The sequence below is a fragment of the Elephantulus edwardii genome, unplaced genomic scaffold (assembly GCF_000299155.1).
Source record: "Elephantulus edwardii isolate Elephantulus edwardi_28Jun2011 unplaced genomic scaffold, EleEdw1.0 scaffold00095, whole genome shotgun sequence".
Taxonomy (NCBI): Eukaryota; Metazoa; Chordata; class Mammalia; order Macroscelidea; family Macroscelididae; genus Elephantulus; species Elephantulus edwardii.
Window position 1 is genome coordinate 6,942,157 of NW_006399845.1, and position 24,419 is coordinate 6,966,575.

General features: G+C 42.9%; 1 protein-coding gene and 1 pseudogene across 2 annotated transcripts in view; both read right to left on the bottom strand.

The window, feature by feature from the left end:
- The window catches only part of LOC102875552, a 121,525-nt pseudogene extending 115,036 nt beyond the window's left edge, over nt 1–6,489 (bottom strand).
- ARHGAP26 (Rho GTPase activating protein 26) overlaps nt 1–23,964 on the bottom strand; it is a 636,281-nt gene extending 612,317 nt beyond the window's left edge. For both annotated transcript variants that reach the window (XM_006891116.1, XM_006891115.1), the window contains exon 1: nt 23,811–23,964. In XM_006891116.1, coding sequence (XP_006891178.1) covers nt 23,811–23,964 — 154 coding nt within the window. The remainder of the gene's footprint in view (nt 1–23,810) is intronic.
- Nucleotides 23,965–24,419: the final 455 nt, after the last annotated feature.

Sequence of the window (24,419 nt, forward strand, 5' to 3'; positions counted from 1 at the left end):
CCTCTTGACAACATGCCCAACATAATGTAAGATGAAGTTTCACCATCCTTGCCTCTAAGGAGCACCCTGGTAACAGATTTGATTGTTCTTTTTTGACAGTCCATGGGATATTCAGCACTCTTCATCAATGGCACAATTCGGAGACACTGTTTCTTCTTTGGTCATGCTTATTCCTTGTCCCATTTTCAGATGCATACAATGTAACTGAAACCCTTGGCAACTTCAATCTTTTCTCCATCTCTTATGATGTTGTTTCTTATTCCAGTGGTGAGGAATTGTGTCTTCTAGATGCTGAGATGTAATCCATAGTAAAGGTTGTATTCTTTGATCTTCTGCACTAAGTGCTTCAAGTTTTCTTCACTTCCTGCAAGCAAGGTTGTGTCATCGGCATAATACAGGTTGTTGATGAGTCTTCTTCCTATCCTGATGTCATATATATAAAATTGAACTTCTCAAAATTTTTGTTAAGCATAGAATGAATAATTAAGGACAAAGGATACAACCAAGACACACATAAGTATGGTGGTGGTGTTGTTAGGTGTTGTCAAGTTGAGTACAATTCAAAGACAGTGACCCTATGAACAAAAGATCTGAATCCTCTTCTATCCTGTGCCATCTCGCACTTCCTGACACATAAGAGCCCACTGTAGCAGTCACTGTGTCAATCCACCTGGCTGACGGTCTTCCTCTCAACTCAAAAACCATCTACATGAGACCAAAAGGTCAAGAATCACAAAAAGTTAGAATGATATGGGGGGTTTTAAGCTAAAGAATAAGAAAACAATTACTCGAAGGCAAAGATGAGAAGATAAGGGGGCTAAAAACCAAGAATCCTGGAACAAAATAAGCAGAGTAAAGCTAAGGATAATTCTGACACATTGTGGAAAAATAACTGATACCACGAAACTGAAACAATGGGCTCATGCGTGTCTTGGATTGTGGGGATGGCATAAGACAGGACAAAGGTTAGATCTGTTCACAGAACTGCTGTGAGTCATACTCTGTTGACGCAGTGGATAGAAAGTTATGCTACCAAGCCAAAGGTGGGTGATTTTAATCTGCGGCCCTCAGGCCTGGTTTTAATTGTTTTTGGTCAAACCTTCTTAGCACTGGTCTGTCCATCTGCTGTAGAGGTAACTCACGGTTGCTGTGATGCTAAGCACTGTGACACTGATGTGTCAAATGTGATAATGGTGACCCATGGTCGACAGTGTTTGGAGGAGCTCCCCAATTAAAACAAGCTTGGACGCAGGAGTGGCATTCACTTCTAAAATAGCTTGCCTCTGGAAGCTATGAAAATGGAGAAACAATGAAAGTTATACAAGTGTTCAGGTCTTTTGTTCACAGGGTGACTATGAGTCATCTACAACTCAACAGCACTTAACAACCACCAACACCACCACAACGAAAAAATTCATGTGGAAATTATCAAGCGGGAACATACTTTACTATAAAAAAATTACCAAAAACACAATAAAATATTATTTTAATTATATATTTATTGTGTATTAAGTATATTTAAAATGGAATAAATAAATAAGACTCGTTTATCTAACATAGAGGGGAGAAAAGATGGGGAGCCAAAGAATTAGATCCTAATATTCAGAACCCAGACTTTTGAAAACATGGCACCAAGACTCTCAGCTAGATGTACCTTCAGGTGGTACTCATGCTCCTGTATGACTTCTGTGCCAGTACAAACACAACATCCCAAGCCCAGGTGCACTGTGTCTTCGCACTGCAGTATGATGTGAAGTGAGGTGGAGGAGTCGAGCAGCAAGCCAAAGTCCCATCCCAAAAGGCACTGAGGCCACAGGCTACTCGGTCCACTTCAACTTCCTAAGTCATGGAGCAGTGTTTTCCTGCTGTGGAACTGATTACAAGCATGCTGGCTATGTAAAGAGGAAACCGGATTTCTCTCCAGAAAGAGAACTATCTTGCTGCTCTAAACGGAACCAGCAACATGGTAGCTTGCCGACCTTGCACGCTGAGCTCAGGCGGCTCGGGTCAGAGGCCCTGGACAAGGCCACCAGCAAGCTGTCTGTGCAGTCCCAATGGCCCAGCCAGCAGACGCAGGCATGGTAGGAGCAGCTGCGCCGAGGTCTGCAGAGACGGAGGCTTTCATCGCCACTGCCTCCACTGGCCTCCTGCACGACAAAGCCACGCTGTCCACAAAGAGAGTCCACAAACAGATTATCTGCTGAGTAAGATAGGGTTTGTGTCAAGCACCTCGAGGCACGTGTCAAATACAAAAGCCAGAAACCTGTGTGTTGAGAAGAGACCCTGCAAGATTTCTTAAGAAGCAAACACAAGGGAAAACGGCGCTAGCAGTAATACTGTAGGAATCAGCGCAGCAGCTGGGCTGTGGTGCTGTCACAGAGCCCTCTTAGAGAGTACCCACTGGGATCAGAATGGCGATAAGAACCCAGAGGATGCCAGAAATGATCTGCCTGAGGGCCCCTCCTTGTCACAGGAGGGGATGTGCTATCTTCTCCAGAGCCATCACCAGGCTCTCCCCTAAACACTGTGTCCCCTCAGGATGTGCAACAACCCAGCCCACTCATTATGCTTCCTGGATGTTTTTAAAGAAAAAAATGGGCAACATAATTACAGGCTTTGACCCCAAGTAACTTTAACCCTGACAAGAGCATTCAAGACTCATTGTGGGAAACCTTCCAGCCTGTGATTGCACAGGGACATAAATTTTCTTTCAAGAACTCCCATCCCAATGCTACAGAAGGGTCCCAGCTCACAGGCCACGCTCACAAGAAACCGGACTCCAAGCTTCAAATCAGGCTAAGATGGTCTGAAGTAAAAGGAACTTTCTTCTTCCCCAAAATTGAGGCTTGAGTGAAAGTTTACAAATCAAATTGGTTTTCCATTCAACAATTCACACTGAACTACAATCCCCACATTGTACCAGCACCTTTTCCATTCCCTCCTGCATTTCCCATTTCCACTCTCCCTTCTTTAACCCTTTCTGATTTCTGAGCTGCTGATTATACTAAAGAGTGTATTGCTTCCTGGTGTTATTGATCACCTATAATTGACTAGTCTTTGGTTGAAAGTTGAGGAACAGGGTGATTTCCGTCTCAGGCTTGAAGGGTGACTAAGTGGTCCCATCAGATTCTAAACGACTAGTGAGCCTGATGTGCTTTATGATTCTGAAATTTCTAGAGGTAAGGAGCTGCACTATTAACCCAAACACAGACAGTTCAAACAAACCAGGCCCTTGGCAGGAGAAAGATGGGTAATCTCCTCCTGTGCAAGTTACAGCCTCTGAAAACCACCTATTGAGTCGGCTGTGAGTCCGTTTCAATGCAAGAGCAATGAACAAATGTCAGGGGACCTATTGTGATCCCGTTCAGAGGGCTCAGCATTCATAACTAGTTTAAGTTCACAGCTGTAGAGAAAAGTTCATGGGGTCCATGAGTCTTCTAGGCCTGATTTTATTTCATTTTGCTTTGCTTAAGATGAAAAGAGATCAACAGCCGCACCTTAGAATGAAGTCAGTAGAACTTTGGCATTTCTGAAGCATTCTCCCCTCATTCTTTAAGCTGTAGGAATGCAGAAAACTCCAGGGAACCAGAAAATGCATCAACCTAAGGCACAGCTATGGGCATTAAGGAGTGTGGGGCAAAAGATCTCATTTATATAGAGGATAAGGTTTATGTAAAATATCTTCTGTTCTATTCACACTCAATGTGTGGTTCAAAGGCCACTTCCAAGCAAATCACTCACAGGCCCTATAAAAAGTGTAGGTTCCCAAAACCAATCCCACATTAGGATCTCCTTGGATGCAACCTGAAAATTTGCAATTCAGAAAATTCATATATATAGTACCTTTAAAAACTACTGTTTCGCAACACTACTAATTGTTATAGGGAGCTCTTACCATACATAAGTGGTGAGGAGTTGTGCTCCTAACACAAAGGCGCATAGTTCAAACCTACCAACTGCTCTGAGGGAGAAAGATGCAAAATCTCCTTCTGTGTGATTTACTGCCCCTGAAAACCCACTGGAGGTAGTCATGAGTTGGTTCCAACCAGACAGCGCATTACAGCAGCCATTGGTGGTGTTGTGGTGCTTTATGTATTACACTGAGCTGGAAGCTATGCCAAATACCAATAGGGTCATCATGGTGAACAAGTTTTAGCAGATCATATGGACTAAGACCAGGAAGAAAGACCTGGTGGTCAACTTGCAAAAATAAGCAACTACAAGCCCTATAGATTACAACATAATATTGCTCCACATTGTGCTGGAAGATGAGCCTCCCAGGTTAGAGGATTACCCAAATACACAGTGGCCACAGTCACAATAGCAGGCTCAGGCATACCAACAGTCTTGAAGATGGTGCATGATCTGGTAATGTTTCTTTCTGTTTTAGATGGGATTGCATGAGTCAAAGCCGGCTCAGCAACAACCAAAAATAATAACATCTAACAAGTTCAATTCAGCAATGACAAGAACAACAACCAAAAAAAATCAAGCCTACTGCCTTCAAATCACTTCCCTCACAGCAATCCTCCATCAGGTTTCTGAGACTGTAAATAGATATGCAAGGAAACTGCCCATCTTTCTCCTGAGCAGTTGGTAGATTCTAACTGCCAACCTTATGGTGAGTATCACAATATACAATACATACAATACACTGTGCTACATGTGCTTCTTAATGACAGCAACCCATATTCATTTCTGGTTAAGTCAAAACTAATTCCTAGCTGACCCTCCATAGAGTTTCGGGAGCTGGAAATTTTATTTGCGAGAATAAACAGGGAAATAGAGTCACACACAGGAAGTAGACACCATATGAGCAGCTGTCTACAGCTAGAAGGTAGACACAGAACAGTTTCTCTTTCAGAATCCTCAGATGGAGCTGATACAACGAATCTGACTTCTGGTCTCCAGAACTAAGGAAATATAAATTTCTGTTCTTTAAAGACACTCACTTTGCAGTATTTTGTTATAGAAGCCTTGGGAAACTAAAACACTGACTACACACGGGGCAGAATGTAGCTTCTGCCAGCTGGAATACATTTTCTGTGCTCCCAGGGACCTGGACACCTACTGCAAACACCTGTTCCCGCCCTGTGAGCTGCAGCTTTCCCTCCAGGCTCTGAGGTTGGATGGCAGCTACTCTCACACTTCTGCCCTGGGCCAATGTTAAAGTGAGAGTAAATCTCATACGATGGGTGAAACAAGGGTCTATTTAGGTGTTACCCCCCTCCCCACAAAAACTTTACAATTTCACGATTATGGATTTATGTTAAGATATCTGGAAGTGGAAGGGTAATATATTGCTAGCCACAACAAACCTGTCATTTCAGAATACTATACGACTCTCTTTTGAAATGAATGTATTTTTAAATAGGTATTTTCTAAACAAGCAAACAGTGATAAAGGTGGGACAAAATACATAAGTGGTAAATATGTATCTGATAGTTACAACACTGCCTCCTCGGGCTTAATATACTATTAAATTGATTCTTTATTGCTATTTGAGTAAAATCTTACAAAGAAAAAATTTTTTATTCATGCACATTTTATTCCATTACATCAATTACATACACACAATGTCTGATAGTCCAGTCATTCCATACTGTCTTTCCTTTCTTCTCTTTTATCAAGTGTTTATTATCTATTAATAACTTTTGTAGTGTAATACTTCCTCTCCCTAGTAAGCATACTAGAATGATTCTATGTAAACCTTTCTCTAGCATTTTATAACAGTGGTCTTAAACAGTATATATCCTTTTGTGGCTGTCATTTCACTCAGCAGAATATTCTCTAGACTCATCCACATTGTGTAATGTCTCACAAATGCCTCACTATTGTTCAGTGTTGCACAGTACTCCACTGCGTAAATGCATAATAGTTTCTCTACCCCTTTTTTTGTTGATGGACACTTGGGTTGTTTCCCTGTCTTTGCTATTGTGAATAATGCTGCAACAAACATGAGTGTATGTGTATTTGTTCATGTCACAGCGTTTATCTCTTTAGGGTATATATGTAGGAGAGGAAGAGCTGGATCTAATGGTACTTCTATTTTAACTTTTTTTTTATTAAGATTTAAATAGGCTTTATTGTTACAAGGTAGGGGCCCCCAAGCAGGGCCTTCTATCTGTGGTCCCAGGATGTCACCATGGAGACATTAAGAGGTCATGACTGCAGGAGAGAGAATTGAAGGACATGATTTGGGGCTGTCCAGTCAGGAATGCAGGAACATGATTAGACGGTCCAGGGGTAATCAGGACACAGGGTGGGTGAGGACGGTCCCTTTCATTCCGGCTTCCTATAGCTCTCCAGGTGTGACAGGACCCAGGCCGGCAGCACAAGGAAACAGATGAAGCAGGCAGCGAGCCCGATGATGGAGTCCATGACCCCGATCATCTCCCACACCGGCTCCGAGTGGACCTGGGCGCGGGGCACCAGGACCTGCCGGGCCAGGCCAAACAGACTCCTCAGCAGCGGACTCAGAGCAGACATAACGGCCTGGTGCAGACTGCAGATGGCCCTATTTTAACATTTTTTATTGATATGTTAATGAAAGTTTACAGAAAACTTGGATTTCCATTCTTTCATTGTTGCACAATTTCCTCCCTCCCTCTACCCACCCCCCCCCAGTCCACTTTGCTATTCATCTCTGATTCTGGACTATTGTCATGCAAATAATACCTGATTATATAGTTCTTTTAGACAATTCTTTCCCTCATCTATTTCAATGCAGTGTTCATTATTTACCCTCTTCTTTTCTTAGTTTCCTCCCAGCCCCCATGTCAGTCCTATTTTATAACAGTGACTTTATGGAGTATTTGTCCTTTTGTGACTGAGATATTTCATTCAGCATAGTGTTCTCCAGGTTCATCCATTTTGTAAAATGTTTTTTGGGGTTTTTTTCCAACTTTTTTTTTTTTTATTTAAGTCGTTTATTTTTCATTTCAATGAACATCTACAGAGATTTTGGAATGGGTACACAATCCCCCCCGCACCTCCCCAAACCCCACCCCCTACCCCCAAATATAATCCACTCTGCAACCCTCATTGCATACTCCTACGATAAAAATAATGCCCTAAAATATAATACTTTCAGACTATTCTCTCCCCCATAGACTTCAATGCCATAAACATATTTCATCCAGTTTTTCTCAGTCTTACCCCAGCCTCATTCTACAACAGTGGCACCTATTTTAACTTTTAAAGAAAGTGTCAAACTACTTTTCATGGTGGTTGCAGTATTTTACATTTCCACCAGCAGTTTAGGAGAGTTCCAATCTCACCACACCCTCACGAACATTTGTTCTTTACTGCCGCATTGAATTTTGCTATTGTTACTGGGGTGAAATAATATCTCACTGCTTAATATACATTTGTCTTCCTTCCTCAACCTTCTTTGCTGCCTCCTCCAAAGACCCACTCAACAATTTGAAAGCATATCACTGTACCGTGCTTCTCCTGACTCCTCTCAATACTAGGGCCGTGTCTGCTCAGTCAAAAACTTTCCACACCACAGGAAATGTCATTTTAAAAAAAATTTTTAATTGACATTGAACTTATTCCAACTCATAGCACCACATCCCTACCACCCCCACCCCGACCCCATCTGTTCAAACTGCTCCACTGGGTCTCCTTGTCTATAATCTTTACAGGAGTATGCTAAGCCCTTCTTCTGCAGTGCTGTTAAGCTGTTAGAAGTCATGCAAACACCATTTTTATCACTCATGCCCCTTAGGTCAGAGGGTGAACGGCATGATCCTATCTTCCGTCAGGAGTTGCTAGTTAGCTCTACTGGCAAGGTAGCCAGAGAAAGATGTTAGGGAAAAAAATGTACTGTTCCTTTGGCAATTCCCATGCATGTCACTGCCCTCAGGGAAGCCCAGATAAAGGCCCTTTGCTGACAGACAAGGTGTAGCTACTGGCCCAAAGTCAGGTTCTCCAGTGGCTATAGGTAGGAGACTGTCTGCCCTCTTAAAATCTGCCCAACTTCCTGAATAATGTACATACCGCCCAAAGATAAACACACCACAGCACATCCCCGAGAACACAAACAAGTTCTCCAGGGTCCTACGTTCAAGTGCTTCCTAGTTACAGCTGTGTCTCATTTCAGGCAATGATTTTTTTGTTGTGGTTTTAATCCCAGAATTAACAATACATACCAGCTGGGAGTAGGAAATGGAGAAAATTCTAAGTATGGTTTTTATGACAAAGGGCCACAGCAAAGTTTCTCTAAATAGTAAGTTTCCTTCCTATTCTAAAATTATGACTTTAAAATTCAGTTCAGTCATAACTATTCAGAAACACTCCTCTAAACTATTTACCAAAATGAAAAGTGGACATACCCTCCGCCCTAGCTGTTCCATTTCTAGGAATTCATCCTACAGATGTGTTTACGCATTGCATCGTGAGAGGTGACAGCATGTTCATGACAGCACTGTAGCTAATGGCAAAAGGCTAGAAGCCACCTGGAATTGCCCATTATTAGGAACCTGATTAGATCAATTATGTTACATTCAAGCAACAGAATATAAGGCAAATGTTAAAAATGAGATAGTACCACTAATATGTGCAATAACAATAATATAGTAAAACAAGGTGCAGAGCAGGGAATTCATATGCTGCTCCCACCCTCACCAGGGATAGATGTACAGAGCGATTCCCCACCACTCTGTCACAGTGTGATGGCTTGCTTGCTGCTATGATAACTGAAAGCTATTTCAAATAACAGCAGGGGTCACCCATGGTGGGCAGGTCTCCAAACCAAAACAAACTAGAAAGGAAGGCTACTTCTGAAAATTAGCCCATAAAATCTATGGGTCATAAAAGAACACTGTCCAATACAGAGCTGGAAGACACCACACCACAATAGTCACAGATTAAAGGATGTTTCGTTCTGTTACACATAAAGTCAGCATGACTCAAAACTGATTCTATGTGTGTGTGACACACACACACACGGGCGTGCGGAGCTCTGGTGGCGCTGTCACAGGGAATTGCGCTGTAATCTATAGGTGGTACCTCTCTGGTGGTTCAAATCCACCAGCAGCTCCATGGGAGAAAGACAAGCAATCTCCTCCCATGCAATTTACAGCCTTGGAAAATCCCCTGGAGGGTCAGCTATGAGTAGGTTTGATGGATGGTGAGTCTATGAGAATGCACGGACTATCTGAAAGACACACAAGAAACGGATTAAAATGTTGCCTATACAATTATCAGGAGACAGGAGTTGGAGGGGTACTTGCATTCTCTTTTTCCCCTTCAAATTAATATATCATTTATAGGTATTATCTATTTAGGGGACCTTCTCTTTTAAAATGGGTGTGAATTAAAGTAAAAAAAAATTTTTTAATGTTATTGTATTTTGTTTGCTTAACTAATATCCATTTTATACATATGACCTACAGTGTAGTAATCTGTTAAGATTTGGGGTCAACCTGCATGGCAGAGTCCTCAGTACAAAAAAGTGTCTTTCGTTCAATGCAATCTGCCTGAAAATTTCCCTAAAGTCTCTTGGGGAACCAGCTCATATTTTCAAAGTGTCCAGATCAACCTGGAGCAAACCTAACAGCAGGTCTGACAGGAAAGTCAGATGAGTTTTGAAATCTACCTGTGGTGTCTTTACAAACCATGCAAAATGGAGTTTATTTTGGCTTTTCCTGTGTAGCAGTAGCAGGATTCAGAGCTCAGCTTACTGGCTTGGTCCAGAGAGGCCAGCTAGCTGACACAGTTTGGTCCAGAGTCTCCAAATCCCTCAACCCTTTGTCCATCTGGCAAAAATTCACACATGGATACCCATAACCACGCAAGCCTCTAGCCCCAGGAATCTCCTCCATCTAAATATAGCAGACAACTGCCCAGTCTTGAAGCTCACCCTCTGCTGGCTGCTGTGCCTTCCAAACCAGGTGAGCCAAGCCAGACGTAAACACACCGTGACAGCTTTGGGAACAACACTGCCAAGCTGTACTCCCTACTATTCTCTCTTTCTCCACTCTGGGTTTCTACAAAAATGCATAAACCCCAGTGACTAATTTGTAAGCATTCCTCTCACCATCAACGCTGCTGTTCTCATTTTAACAAACATGACTTCCTTCCTTGCCTCTTCAACATGAGCTTCAAATAGCCTGGCAGATAAGGACAAAGCCCATCCCACTGCCCCTTTTACCTGAAAGAACCTGGAGCTCACAAAAGACATCTGACTGGTCTACGGCTAATTAGGACACAGCCAATAACAAACAGCCCTTTCCCTTTCTCTCTCTCTCTCTCTCTCTCTCTCTCTCTTTCTCACACACACATACACTATCTCTCTCCTTCTCTCTCCAGATTTCTTCCTATACCAAGGCCCTTTTAGAATCAATATCAGTGCCTACTAGAAGGGCCGGTTCAGGATATCGTACTTCCGATTTGAGCAAAAGGAAAAGCTTCTGAGAGATAACCTAACACACTCAATGGAACACCAGACCATTATCAACTGGCTACGGGCATGTGAAGGACCCAAACAAAAGATGTCAGAGAGTTTGTAAAAACTAGAGGTCAGCAACAATTCCACTTCGAGGATGCCATTCATTCGAGGAAGTCCTGGTACAGGATTTGTGCCTGTGCCTGATGAACCCCTGCAGCACTGTCTCTAGTTGGGAAAATCTGAAACCATATGAATACCCTTAAATAGGAGGATGGGCAAATAACATATGGTAAATGTCAACAAAGCAAAAAAATTCTGAAGTCTTTTTTTTTAATGCCCTATATACAGTATTGACATGAAACATTTCTAAGACAGTGTTATCAGGATGAGCAAAACACAGAATAACTAATCCAATATATAATTCCATTAACGAAAATGCAAATATGCACAAAAAAATGACTGGGGGGAAGTGAAACAAACTGCTGACATGGGTAATTCTGAGCTTTCTTCTCATCAATCAGATTCTAATTCATGGCAACCCTATTACTTTTTTTTTTTAACCTGGTATTTTTTTTTTCATTAATTTTAATGAAAGTTTACAGAGATTTATGTTTCCAGTCACTCATTGTTGCACTTTCCTCCCTACCCACACCCTCCCCCCAATTCACTCTTCTCTCCTTAAAAAGAAAGAAAAACTTTCATTGTTATGCAATCCTGCCCAAGTCCACTCCACTGTGCAGCCTTCACTCTGGATTTCCATAATGACAATACCCATTCATATGTCCCTTTTAAATAGTTATCTCTCTCTCATCTGTTTCAATGCAATATACATCATTCCTCCCCTCCTTTTCTGTCTTCCCTCAACCCAAATGTCAGTCCTATTTTACAATAGTGGTCCTATGCAATATTTGTCCTTTTGTGACTGAGATATTTCACTCAGCATAATGTCCTCCAGGGGCAAAGCTATACTTTTACACACTGATTCTTGTATAAAAATCCATGTATTAGCTATTTTCCCATTTTTCTGTATTTGCAATAAAGATCATCACATCACTCATTCCCTCATTATTTTCCTCCCAAACCTAATCCTCCCCCAAGTCTCTCTCTCAGTGCATAGCATCCTTGTTCATACTAGAGTGAAGGCCCAATCCATGTCAATCATTCTCGACTTTTCTTTCACAGCCCACATCCACTTCAATAGCACCTTCCGGGAGTTCTAGTCCCCAGTCTATCCAGTTTTAACCCAAGTTCTTATGCTGTCCCTCTACTTTAAGTGCCTCAATGATGACAGCGGCCTCTGTAACAAATCTCCCAATCTGTCCCTGCCCCACTCTATTTCCACTCTACACAGCTACACACATGATCTCTTTAAAATACAAACAGGTCATGTCACTCCCCTACCCTCAGCCTCCAGTGAATGCCCTCACACTCAGAATGAAATCCCAAGTTCTTTCTTGTACTTGGGACCTCTATGAATACTCTAGTCCCTGGGTTCTCTCCCTATTCATTGCCCATCATTCCTTCCAGCCACAACGGCTCCCCTGCTGGTCCTCAAATACCCCACATCATAAATTTTATGCCTATTAACTCTGCCCAATTATTTGTTTAATGAAAGCATTCCCTTGATAATGACACTGTCATTGCTGCTGTTATTGTGTGTCACCAAGTCAACTAAACTTACAGTGACTCTATCAACAATGACACTGTCATTGCTGCTGTTATTGTGTGTCACCAAGTCAACTAAACTTACAGTGCCTCTATCAACAAGAGAGTGAGACTGTGACATGTTATATGAAAGGAGACCTGGAAATATGATGGTTAAGAGTTCAGGTACTAAAAAAAAAAAAAAAAGGGTTCAGGTACTAACCAAAAGTCAGAGGTTCAAACCCATCTGGCTCTATTTGATCAATAAAAACTTTCCTCTGATAGCAATATATGTGCTGTATATTTATACAAATAATATGTTCATTATAAAGTTTTCAGAGTATATGATCCAGGTATGCGTGTCTGTTAGATGTGTGTACATGTCATATTTGAAAAATGCAGTACTATGAAAGGCAATGGATTATCATTCATTAAAATTAAAACTAGGGTCAGTTGTTGTTGTAATGTGTCATCAAGTCATTTGCAACTCAATAGCAACCCTATGTACAAGAGCCCTAAATGCCATTCTATCCTGTGCCAACCTTGCTGTCTCAAACACATTCATTCCCACCACTCCACTCACAGAATCGATCCATCTCATCAAGAGTCTTTCTCTCTTGCGCCGTCCCTCCACTCTCCCAAACATGATGTCCCTCTCCAAGGAGTCCCTCCTTGCAACATGCCCAAAGTATGTCAGAAAGCTTCAGAATCCTTGACTCCAGGGAACATTCTGGCTTCATCCTTTCCAGGACAAACCTGTTTGTTCTCCTAGCAGTTCATAGTATATTCAACACTATTTTCCAGTAACACCACTCAAAGGCATCAATTCTTTTTCTATCATCCCTATTCACTGTCCAACCCTCCGATGCATATCACTTAACTGCAAAGACTATAGCCTGGATCAGGCTCACCTTAGTCTCCAGCCTGGCGTCATTGCACTTCAGTACTCCTGAGAGGTCCCTGACAGCTGACTTTCCCAATGCAATTCGTCTCTTGATTTCCTGGCTGCTGTTACCAAGAGTGTTCTGAGAGTTGACTGTGGAGCCAAGTAAACTAAAACTGTTAACTATCTCAATCTCTCCACCATCTATACTGATGCTGCCAATTGGCCCAGTGGTGAGAATCTTTGTTTTCTTGATATTGAGCTTCAATCCATATTGAAGACTGCAGTCCTTGACCTTCTGCAGCAAGCGCTTCAGGTCCTCCTCAGTTTCAGCGAGCAAGGTTGTATCATCTGCATAATGCAGGTTGGTTAGAAATTTAAATAACTCACTTTAACTCTTAGCTTTCACATTGGCCTCCTTGCCAAATATCTGTGCCAAAATTAGCCTTCAACAGAGTAACCAAGCTGCCTCCATGAGATGCTTTTTCCTATATAGCTCAGTGGGGCGACAGGGTCTGTACTCGCCATTCTCATTTCGTCAACTCATGGAATTTATCATTTTTAGCTGACAATGGCAAAAATTGGGAAGTCCAGCCTGGGGCCTCTGTCTAGAGGGATGCTGACTGGCCTGTCCCGAGTAGGAATCTGAACCACAGTCTTTTAGGAACCATTTCCAAAACCCTGGGCTCCTAAAGTGGATCTGACAAATGTAAATGAGGCTGAAGCAAATGAAAGCAACACTTCCTCAAATGCAGACAAATGGAGAAATGTACTGAACGCTGCTCACTTAATCATCAAAAGATCTGCCAAATAAAGAGGGAGGGGAAGGCAACACCAAGCTATAGAATATTTGCTTCACCATGGGTGAAGATGCTGGCACTGAAAATGCAAATTCTTCACAGACCTAAAGACAGAAGCATACAGCAGATGCTGTAAGAAGTTGACCATCCCAGACATCAGCCTGAGTGCTGGGTAGCAAAGAGTAGCTCAGATTTTGTATCAGGCTCTAAAGTTTTGTGTTTCTCTCTCCACCAAAGGCCCATTACTGGACAACTGTAGACTCGAGGGGCAAATGAGGGCAACCGGCGATCTCTCAGCCTTAGAATGCAATAGATCTTCTCTTTGCGGTGGTGGTTATCAATGATTTTGGCCATTCTTTTCCAATTCAGTAATTAAGCTAGAAACCTCTTCCTGGGTCTGATTCAATTAGCTCATCCTTTGTATTCATTGTAACAAAAAGAGGGGGGGGGAAATCAATACTATGAGTTGTATGCTTAAAGAATGTCACCCTTTTGCACTTGGTACACTCTTCTTTTGCAATCACAAGATGCAAACTCGAAAAGCACAAACTCTTAAACATGTTTCAATGTCCACCTGCTTTGTTCAGCGGTCCTAATGGAAGAAACAGATATGAAGTCAGGGAGTAAAAAGTGTTCCCTGTTCCTTTGCTTTGCTTTAACACCTTAATAAAAAAAAGAGAAAGCAAGCAATCTCTAATTATTTATAAATGGTGGTAATTTGCAACTGTGGCATTTGGGGAATTACTCATACAAATATAAACAACAGAAAATTGAATCCAAATAAGATTTTGTAGCTTTTATATAGCACTGGCTTTTAAAATATATCTCTATTTTGCTCCATTCAGCTGGACTGAATGAACAGCATCTCAATGGTAGTTCTCCAACCACTGACGTTTAAGGCTCCTTCCCCAGCCCTTTTTTCAAACCTCAGCCACAGTAGGATTTCTATTATGTTTCATTTTACCCGAGAAGAAAGCTCAGCAGCTTAGTCCTCACTCAGTATGGTGGGTGATACACATGTAACTGTGTTCATTACCAACACTATGGCCCTCAACAAGATTCAATGTCACAATGACCGTAACACTGGGCTGAAGCATGTCATAGAGTGAGGATGGTACAGGCTAAGGCAAGGCTGACTCAATGGTACCAAACAACATCATTAAGAAAGAACATTCTTTTTCTTCCGTCTTTAAAGTAATAAAAAGATAAGCCTTTTTCTCTCCATTTCTTTTCTTTCAGTAAGATCATTAGCATTTAGGACTGATAGGTAAAACTGTCACAGGCATTTCTCTCAAGAAAATTATATTTAATGTTTATTCTCTCCAAGATAGCCACCTTTTCAGGTCAGCATGTTTGGGAGCAATATTTTTTTAACAGCTTAACTGAGGTATAATTTGTGAGTCATAAAATTCATCTATTTTAAATGTGCATGTTAATGATTTTATTAGTTAGTGCATACAATTGTACAATCAATACAATCTCCTTCTGGAATATTTCTACCACTCAAGAAAAAAATCCCTTGTGCCTATTTGCAAGCATTCAGTTCTTACTCGGTTCTCAATGACTTGTCTACAAATTTCAGTTGTTGTTGTTGTTATGTGCTGTGGAGTCGTTTCCGACTCATAGCGACCCTATGCACAACAGCTCTAAACCCTGCTCTATCCTGCGCCAACCGCACCGCCTCTGACACACCCATCCCGATTACCCCAGTCACCGAATCAATCCATCTCATAGAGGGTCTTCCCCTCCTGCGCTGTCCCTCCACCCTCCCAAGCATGATGTCCCTCTCCAAGGACCCGTCCCTCCTGGCAACATGCCCAAAGTATGTCAGACGAAGCCCCAGAATCCTTGCCTCCAAGGAGTAGCTTGGTTTAATCCTCTCCAAGATGAATCTGTTTGTTTTCCTGGCAGTCCATGGTACATTCAGTACTCTTCTCCAGCACCACAGCTCAAAAGCATCCACTCTCCTTCTGTCCTCCCTAGTCATTGTCCAACTCTCTGATGCATAACAAGTGATTGCAAATACCATGGCCTGTATCAGGCGCACCTTAGTCTTCAGAGAGACACTGTTGCTCCTGAGTACCTTAGACAGGTCCCGAACAACAGACTTTCCCATCGCGATACCCTTTTTGATTTCCTGACTGCTGGTGCCAAGAGTGTTGACTGTGGAGCCGAGCAAACTGAAGCTGTGAACAATCTCAATCTCTTCGCCATCCATCCTGACGTTGCCAATTGGTCCAGTGGCGAGAATCTTTGTCTTCTTGACATTGAGCCTCAGTCCATACTGAAGGCTGCAGTCCTTGACCCTTCGCAGCAAGTGCATGAGGTCCTCCTCAGTTTCAGCAAGCAGGGTTGTGTCATCCGCATAACGGAGATTGTTAATAGATCTTCCACCAATCCTGATGCCACAATTCTCCTCATCGAGCCCAGCCTCTCGGATAATCTGCTCTGCATACATGTTGAAAAGGTATGGAGACAGGATGCATCCCTGGCGTACACCCTTCCCAATTTTGAAACATGCAGTGTTACCCTGCCCTGTTCTGACTACTGCCTCTTGTTCCAAGTATAGGTTTCGTATTAGCACAATTAAATGTTCTGGGATTCCCATTCTTCTCAGAGTCAGCCACAGTTTGTTATGATCCACACAGTCAAATGCCTTCAGTACTTTGAATATTAAGTCTTCAAGAGAAGGCCCTGCCAGATGCAAAAGTTGGTGGCACAACTTCTTAGTTATGTGACCTTACACAAGCTAATCAACTATAAAGTTAAGAAAAATTTTAATATTTCCCTCACAGGGCTGTGGTAATGATTAATGATGCAAAGTATGTGAATCACTGATTGTGGGACATGCCCTTGTTAAAAGCTCAACAAATATCAGCTCTGGAATTACTCTCACATTGTCTACTTATTTTTGTTAAAGCTCTCTGTGCCTCCAGGGAACTAGCAAAGCATATACAGGTCATGAGGATAATTTTCCATATCCTAGCCTGTGGACTAGGGACTTGGTGTATAGAGAGGCACCCTGCTACAAAGGCCACACAGCTCTGGAAGTATGGCTCGACCAGCAGCTCCTTGGGAAAAAGAAAGGCAATATTCTCTCACATCACTGAGAGCTTGAGAAGCCCAATGAGGGGTCAAGTCAATTCCAACTTGATGACAATGAAAGAGAGAGGGAGGGAAAGTCCAGTGGAATTTTAAAGCACCTGGACTTTTAATGTGAGCTTTCGGGTGGTGTTATTGTTGTGTGAGGTGCTGTCAAGTCAAGTTCGACTCATAGCAACCCTACAAACAACAGAGCTGAACCCTGTCCTACCCTGTGCAATCCTTATCATCTCTGACACACTCACTTGTTGCTACAGTCACTCTGTCAGTCCACCTGGTTTAGGATCTGCATTTCTTTGGCCATTCTTCCACCTTCCCATCATGATGTCCTTCTCCAAGGAAAAGCCTCTCCTGGTGGCATGCCCCAAGTATGTGAGACGAAACTGTATCATCCTTGCCTCCAAAGAACACTCTGGCTGCACTTTGTCCAAGACATGTTTGTTTCTTCTTTTGGCAGTCCATAGGATGTGTTCAGTGCTCTTCTCCAACACCACAAAGGCACCAATTCTTCTTCTGTCATCTTTATTCAATCCCAGCTCTCAAATGCACTGCAAAGTGATTAAAAAGCCCATGGCCTGAATCACGTGCACCTTAGACCTCAAGTTAACACTTCTCCATTTACAAAGCAACTGCTGGTCTTTTCCCTGCCTGGAGGATGAGAGAATGAAAGAAAACAATAACTCAAAGCAAGTCCAAAGGACTAAAAGCCCCCATCAACCACAATTTCCTCTACCTTGAAACCAGAAGAACTAGAGAGTGCTCAGCTATCACCACTTACCACTCTGACTAGAATACAAGAGGAGGTCCTGGGGAATGCCGACACACCGTGAGGATCGCAACCTATGGCACTGAACAAAGTAAGGGTTGAGAAATAGAAACTGTCAAATTATATAAACTTCCCACGAAAAGCACAATAAAATGTCTTTTTATAAAATCTTAATGTAGCTGTCTTAGGGACAGGACATGAATCTCAGAATTACTAATCACTGAAATACAAGAGAAGGGTATTATTTCCTTACAAGTTTCCTGACACGTATACTCATTAAACTCGTTGCTGTCAAGTCAGAACGAACTCATTGCTGACCCTCCAGTGAGTTTTCAGAGACTGCAAACTTCATTGGAAGTGAATGCCCATCTTCCTTCTGTGGAGAAGCTGATGGATTCAAACGTCCAGAGAGGCGTTATCTTTGTTTCCCAGCACAATTCCCTACCCACTATGTCAGAAGAAATCCCTATGAAATGTATGTTGGTTGGCTGTGTACCGTCAAGTCAGAACTGGACCACAGCTGACCCTCCAACAGGTTGTCAGAGGCAGTTAATCCATGAGAAGAGATTACCTATCTTTCTCCCATGGAGCAGCTGGTGGATTTAAACTAGTACCAATTCTTTACCATTAAGCCACTGGAAAAGTATGTTTCACCTAAATAGTCGCTTCATCTTGTAAAATGAGGTCCCAACAGTATGTTGACCACAAGCTGAGGCTTTACCGAATATCAAACAGCCTGCTCCAAGATGACAGGAAGCTCACTGAGGGATGGAGCTAGATTTATCTTGATTGCATACATCGCATTCTCTGCAGACATTAAAGTGCTATGAATTAAAATCAATCCTGTAGTTAGAAGCACAAAGGCACGTCTGGCTTTCTCCTGCCCCAGAAACTCAGTTCCACCTCTGGGACCTCAGTGCCACTCAGGCACCGAATTTAGAGGAGGGACACTTACTGATTCAAAGTTTCTCTCCTTCAAATTCAAATCAAGAACTTCTATGCTTAAATCTGGATGTTACCTAGCAGAAAAGGAATGGAATTGAGTTGCTTGATGTTCAGAAGAAGCAAATCTGTAAAGACAAAAACTAGGTCAGCAGCTGCCTTGGGCAGAAATGGAAGTGACTGCTAATACTGTAGGGGGTTACTTTCTGAGATGACAAAAAGGCTCTGAAATTTACTGTGGTCATGGTTGCACAACTCTGTGAATATACTACCTACCACTGAATTATACACATTAGATGAGTGAATTGTGCACATCAGATGGCCGGACTGTGTTTAAAGGGCTGATCTCTAATAGTAAGTCTAGAAGCTAAGGCCAGAAAATGAAAAGAAACCCAATTCTTGAAAATTCAGAACGTCCCTCAGAATCAACAAAGTAATTCACTTTCATTTCTACAAAACTACCTTTTGTTTGCCATTGAGTTCATGAGGTATCTAGACATGAAGCTCAAGGCCAAGGTGAGCTTCTCCTGTAAAGCAAACAGATAAGCAAGCAAGTCTGGTCATGACAAGGGGGAAACTCACCTAGTAAGATATGTGACAATTTAAGTTACTAGAATATTATTAGGAACAAAAGAGATGGAAGGCTGCTTTTTTTTTTTTTTTTAATTTTCAGGGCTTTCTGACATAACTTCATCAGGATTCTATCCAACCGTTAATACACCAGGAGTTAAGTTACTAACAACCAGCATAAAGGCATGAGACTTCCTCCTTGTCCCCAAATGAAAAAAAAAAAAAAGTCCCTCTTCTCTTGGTAAGTTCTAATCTAAGGATTACAAACTCTTCACAACCCAAAGTGCAGGAAGATGGTTGTTGTTGTTATGTGCCGTCGAGTCGCTTGCAACTCATAGCGACCCTATGTACAACAGCCCTAAACTCTGCTCTGTCCTGTGCCAATCGCACTGTCTCCGACACACCCATCCCGATTACCCCAGTCACTGAATTAATCTACCTCATAGAGGGCCTTCCTCTCCTGTGCTGTCCCTCCACCCTCCCAAGCACGATGTCTTTCTCCAAGGACTGGTCTCTCCTTACAATGACCAAAGTATGTTAGACGAAGCCTCAGAATCCTTGCCTCCAAGGAGCCGCCCGGTTTAACCCTTTCCAGGATGAATCTGTTTGTTTTCCTAGCAGTCCATGGTACTCTCAATACTCTTCTCCAGCACCACAGCTCAAAGGCATCGATTCTCCTTCTATCCTCCTTGGTCATTGTCCAACTCTCTGATGCATAAAAAGTGATTGCAAACACCATGGCCTGTATCAGACGCACCTTAGTCTCTTCTCTGGAAGAGGAAGATGGTAGCAGCTGAAAAATTATAACTGAACAGCATTACACGCCAGCCCCTAGTAGCACAGTGGCTACTTGTTGGGCTGCCAAAGTGTTCCTTGGAGGCAAGTACGGCAAAGCTTCATTTCACATACTCTGGACATGCTGTGAGGAGGGGCTAGTCCTTGGAAAGGAGCATTATGCTTAGAAAAATGGAGAGCCAGCAAAGAAGAAGATTCTCAACAAAATGGAATGATAGTATTTGTGACAAGGGACTCATGAGTCAGAAATTATAAGGATGGTGCAGAATAGGTCAGAGATCAGATCTGTTGTTCACAAGATCACTATGAGTCATACTTGACAGCACTTAACAACAAATCAGTAACAAGAACTCAAAGGTGGGTAGTGTGAACCCATCAACCCTCCATGGGAAAAAGATTTAGCAGTCAGCTTCTTTAAATGTTTATAACCTAACTCTGCCCTGTAGGGTCTCCAAGAGTCAGAATCTACTTGTCAGCAATAAGTATGTGCCAGTTGAAAGTTCAGTGCTTTCTTAATATTTGAGCCTCACAACAACTGTTAGGTCAGTGTGTTTATTCCTATTTTACACTGGGAGGGGCTCAGGCTTACTTATTTGCCCTAAATCAAGCAGCTATGTAGTGGGCCAAGAATAGAAACCAGACTTACCTGACTGCAGGTTGCTATCTTACCACTAAATTATACTAGTTCAGGAAATGCCTATGATGAAGTCATCTCTGTTAAGCCCAAGTTAAGGGAGGTGGGAAATCCAGAAACTAAGAAACTATTAATTTCTTGAGTCTGAATATCTTCAGTCTCTCTCTGTTAAAAAAACCAAAACAAACAAACAGAAAGAAAAACAAACAAACCACAAATCTCACCGCCATCAAGTCAGAATTAACTCACAGTTAATTCTCCAGTGGGTTTCCAAGAGTGCCAATTGCACAGAAGGCAAAGTCGAACATTTGGATTAGCAGAGTAGCTCCCTATGGACTATGCCACCAGATCTCCCACCATCTCTACAGACAAAAAAGCCTTGTCTCTTGTCAGAGATAATGATTACTCAGGACAGAGGAGAGGCTTCTGACAGTAAGTCCTCCACAAAAAAAAAAAAAAAATACATCAACCTCAGAAACAGCCAAGCCAACGTTCCATTCCGCATCAAATGAGAACTGTCCCCAAAGGAAGATTCTATTAAATACACACTGCAAATTACTGTATTCCTTATCTTTCCGCATGTCCAGACCAGAGATCTGGACTCTAGACAAAGTTTCAAGGAGTTCATTTTTACACAGAAAGAATCATAACTCTTATCAGATTCTCAGGATTAAGAAATTAACATATATGAGAACCACTGGCCTAGGGGACAGAGGTGCTTACGGTTAATTGAACTTGACTGCTATGTCACTTTGTACAGGTTACTGACCTCACTCTCCATTTCTTCACTCACAAAGTGGAAATAACAATATCTACAATCTACTTGAACTCTGACAGTACCCGAAGCCAAGGTTTATTGCCTATGATTAATGCTCAAAGGAAAACTAACCTCAAACATACAAGCATATGACTTATGAGAGAAATCATAAAATTTTAGATCTGGAAGAGAATAAAAGTTCATCCAAACCAGTGTTACTTAAATAATTTTGTATTTGTTTTAAAGCATACTAGGAAAAGCTGGTTTTATAGTTACAGTACTGGGAAAGATTTCAGGAAAATCATATATAGATATTAACATAGTGGTACACAACATAGCCAGCATCTAGGTGATAACGGAATGCCTGAAAACAGGTGTTGAGTAAATTGCCAGTCACCCAATGCACTCTCCTCAGATTCAAAGCTGAAATAGGAAACATAAGGCCAAATTCAAGCAGGACTGGGATAGAGAGTGCCTTCCAGGCTAGAGCAGGATCCAGAGGTTTCCAAGAGCATTAACTCCATCTCTGGTTCAGATCACTGTGTATAAAACTTAGCCTGCTCAAGAGAACAGTGTGGCTTTAGCCTTAATTCTTCGCTGTTGTATAATTCTTAGGTGAAGTGGTATCCAATATGATACCATATAAACTCCTCTAACCAGAGGCAGCTGAATATTCATTATAATGCCTAGTGTACCCTAGTCACTCCAAAGTGCTGAAGGAGGCAAAGGACAAAATTAAAGCCAACCGTAGCATATAAGCAAAACTCCTAGGCACAACCTCTAAATGTGTCCCTAACTAGCTCCAAACCAGGGGTCAGGTGTTCTCCAAGCCAAGGATGTCCCTTGTCAATGACAAAGGAAGGGTCTCTGCACATGCTCCAGGTAAGACACAGCCGCCAACAAAGGTTCTGTCTCTATGATGCCTCATTACTTCCAACAGTTTTGTGCTCGTTTTACCGCAAAAAACATTTGCTACTGTCGTTGTTGTTACATGTTGTCAGGTCGACTAAACTCATGAGCCTTTACCATAGCTTCCCTAGGATTCCATTATTTGTCTTCATTTTTAGAAGCAACAATTTCTTCTTTCTTTCTGCCATCAAATCAGGATCAATTCATAGCTGACCCACCACTGGGTTTCCATGCCTGTAAACCTCACAGGAGGGCACTGTCCACCTTTTTCCTAAGGAGTCACTGGTAGATTTGAACTACTGCGCTTTTTGATTTTCAGAGCAACTCCCTATGAGCTAGGCCACCAGAAATCCGTTAGAAGCAGGCAGGCTCACAAAATGACATCTCAGACATTCTTTAAAGTACAATCCTCTCACGGCTTCGATCCTCCTCTACACCTGCAACGTTTCATAGCTAAAAGATCATACTATTAAGAAATCTGTCACAAAGACAGGAAAAATAAGAGTCAAAGACAATTACACTGTCTCTTTTCATGTTATTCCTGATCCTGAAAACTGAAGGTGGGCTGAACTATTTTTAAAATGGATAAACGCACAAGAAAGCAAAACCATTTTCAAAGTCCAAGGTGCTGATCCCTAGAGCACACCCTATTTGGCCAAAAAAAGAGAAATTCGCTGGCTTCTCATATAGTCAAAGCGAAGCCATGCACAAGATGTAAATTTCATTTCTCCCTACCAAATGGAGGGAAAACAAAATTTAATTTTACATAAGATTAGAGAATATTTAAGATGAATTTAAAACTTCCCCTTTCTGGATGACGACAAAGGACATTCCTTTTCAGGCTTTTGAGTTTTCTAAGATAATGGGAAAGGTGAAAAAAAGGGAACAAGAGAGGGAGTCAGGATATGTTCATTCTATTTTTAAACCCTCGCCCACAGTTTAGAGTAAAGGAACACTCTGATTCTTTACTCCCACCCCTATCACCTTCTGCTATACACAAGAATCAGAACTTGCACACGTAAATGGAACTGAATCAAGATATGGGGGTAACTAGCTGCCAATAATCTAAGAAATCCCAGGCCATTCCAAAACCAATCCATCCAGCCCCTCTCTGAACAGTGCCTGCGCCTTTCCGGGAACCTGAGACCATGAGGCAGGAGCTACATGCAGGGATCGAAATAGTCACACCTGCCTTTTCCTGAGAGAAGGCAGCGCCCCCTTGCTCCAACGCTCCAACCCCACAGCTGGACACTCAGGGGAAAGCAACTCTTCCCCTACCCAAGTCAGGGCCATGATGGGTTGGGGTTTCCCAACAGGTTGCCCCCAACTCGCGAGACGCCGGTGTACCGCGCACACCCACCCGCAGCGCACAAGAGCACCTCTCGTGCCCAGGTCACTTCCCCATCAAGCCAGAAAGCAAACGGCTCGGCGACAGGTCTCTTTCCTCAGCTGGTTGCTGCTGCCTGTCACATTCATAAAATACATTAATATCCTTCCTATCTCGTTAAGAGCATCTATACACACCTACGGCTGCAGGGTGACCACAGGCAGTGAGCACCACCCGCCGGCCCGTCCCGCCCCTCCCTTCCTCTCCCGGCCTGGGGGCACTCACTCTTGAGCGCACTGATGAGTGACTTCCCGTCCTTGATGAGCTCCTTGATAAATTTGTTGGTCTTGTCCAGCTCCGCTTCGTGTGACTTGAGCGTCTCTCGGAAGTGCGGGCTGTCTAGGCAGCAGTCGCTGAACTCGAGGGCTGGGAGCCCCATGGTGTCTGCAGCGCCCAACCGGGGGGCGCGCTTCCCCCGGGGCCGGGCGGACCGTCACCGGAGCCCACACGCGGGGAGAGAGATCGGCCAGCAGCCCCGACGGCCACTGGCTCTACAGGTGTGGCGCCTACTCGCCCTTCGGGCTCGGTGCTACAGACACGTACAACTCCCAAAATGAATCTGGATCAAGTCGACAGGCAGCTGCTTCAGGGCGCGCAACAGAATAGGGGGAGAGAAGGAAGCGCAGCAGCGAACCTGAATCAAAGCCGGGAAGCGAGTTGAGCAGGCGAGTGAGCACAGACACCGCCTCCCCGCCTCCTTAGCTTGCTCCAGCTCCTGAACCCTCTAGCGCCCTCTCACAGCAGCCTCTGCCGCCCGGCCGGCGTCCCGGGCTGCTCGAACCTGCTAGCGATGACCTAATCCCTCCTGGTCCAATCAGTGCACCCAGCCCAACC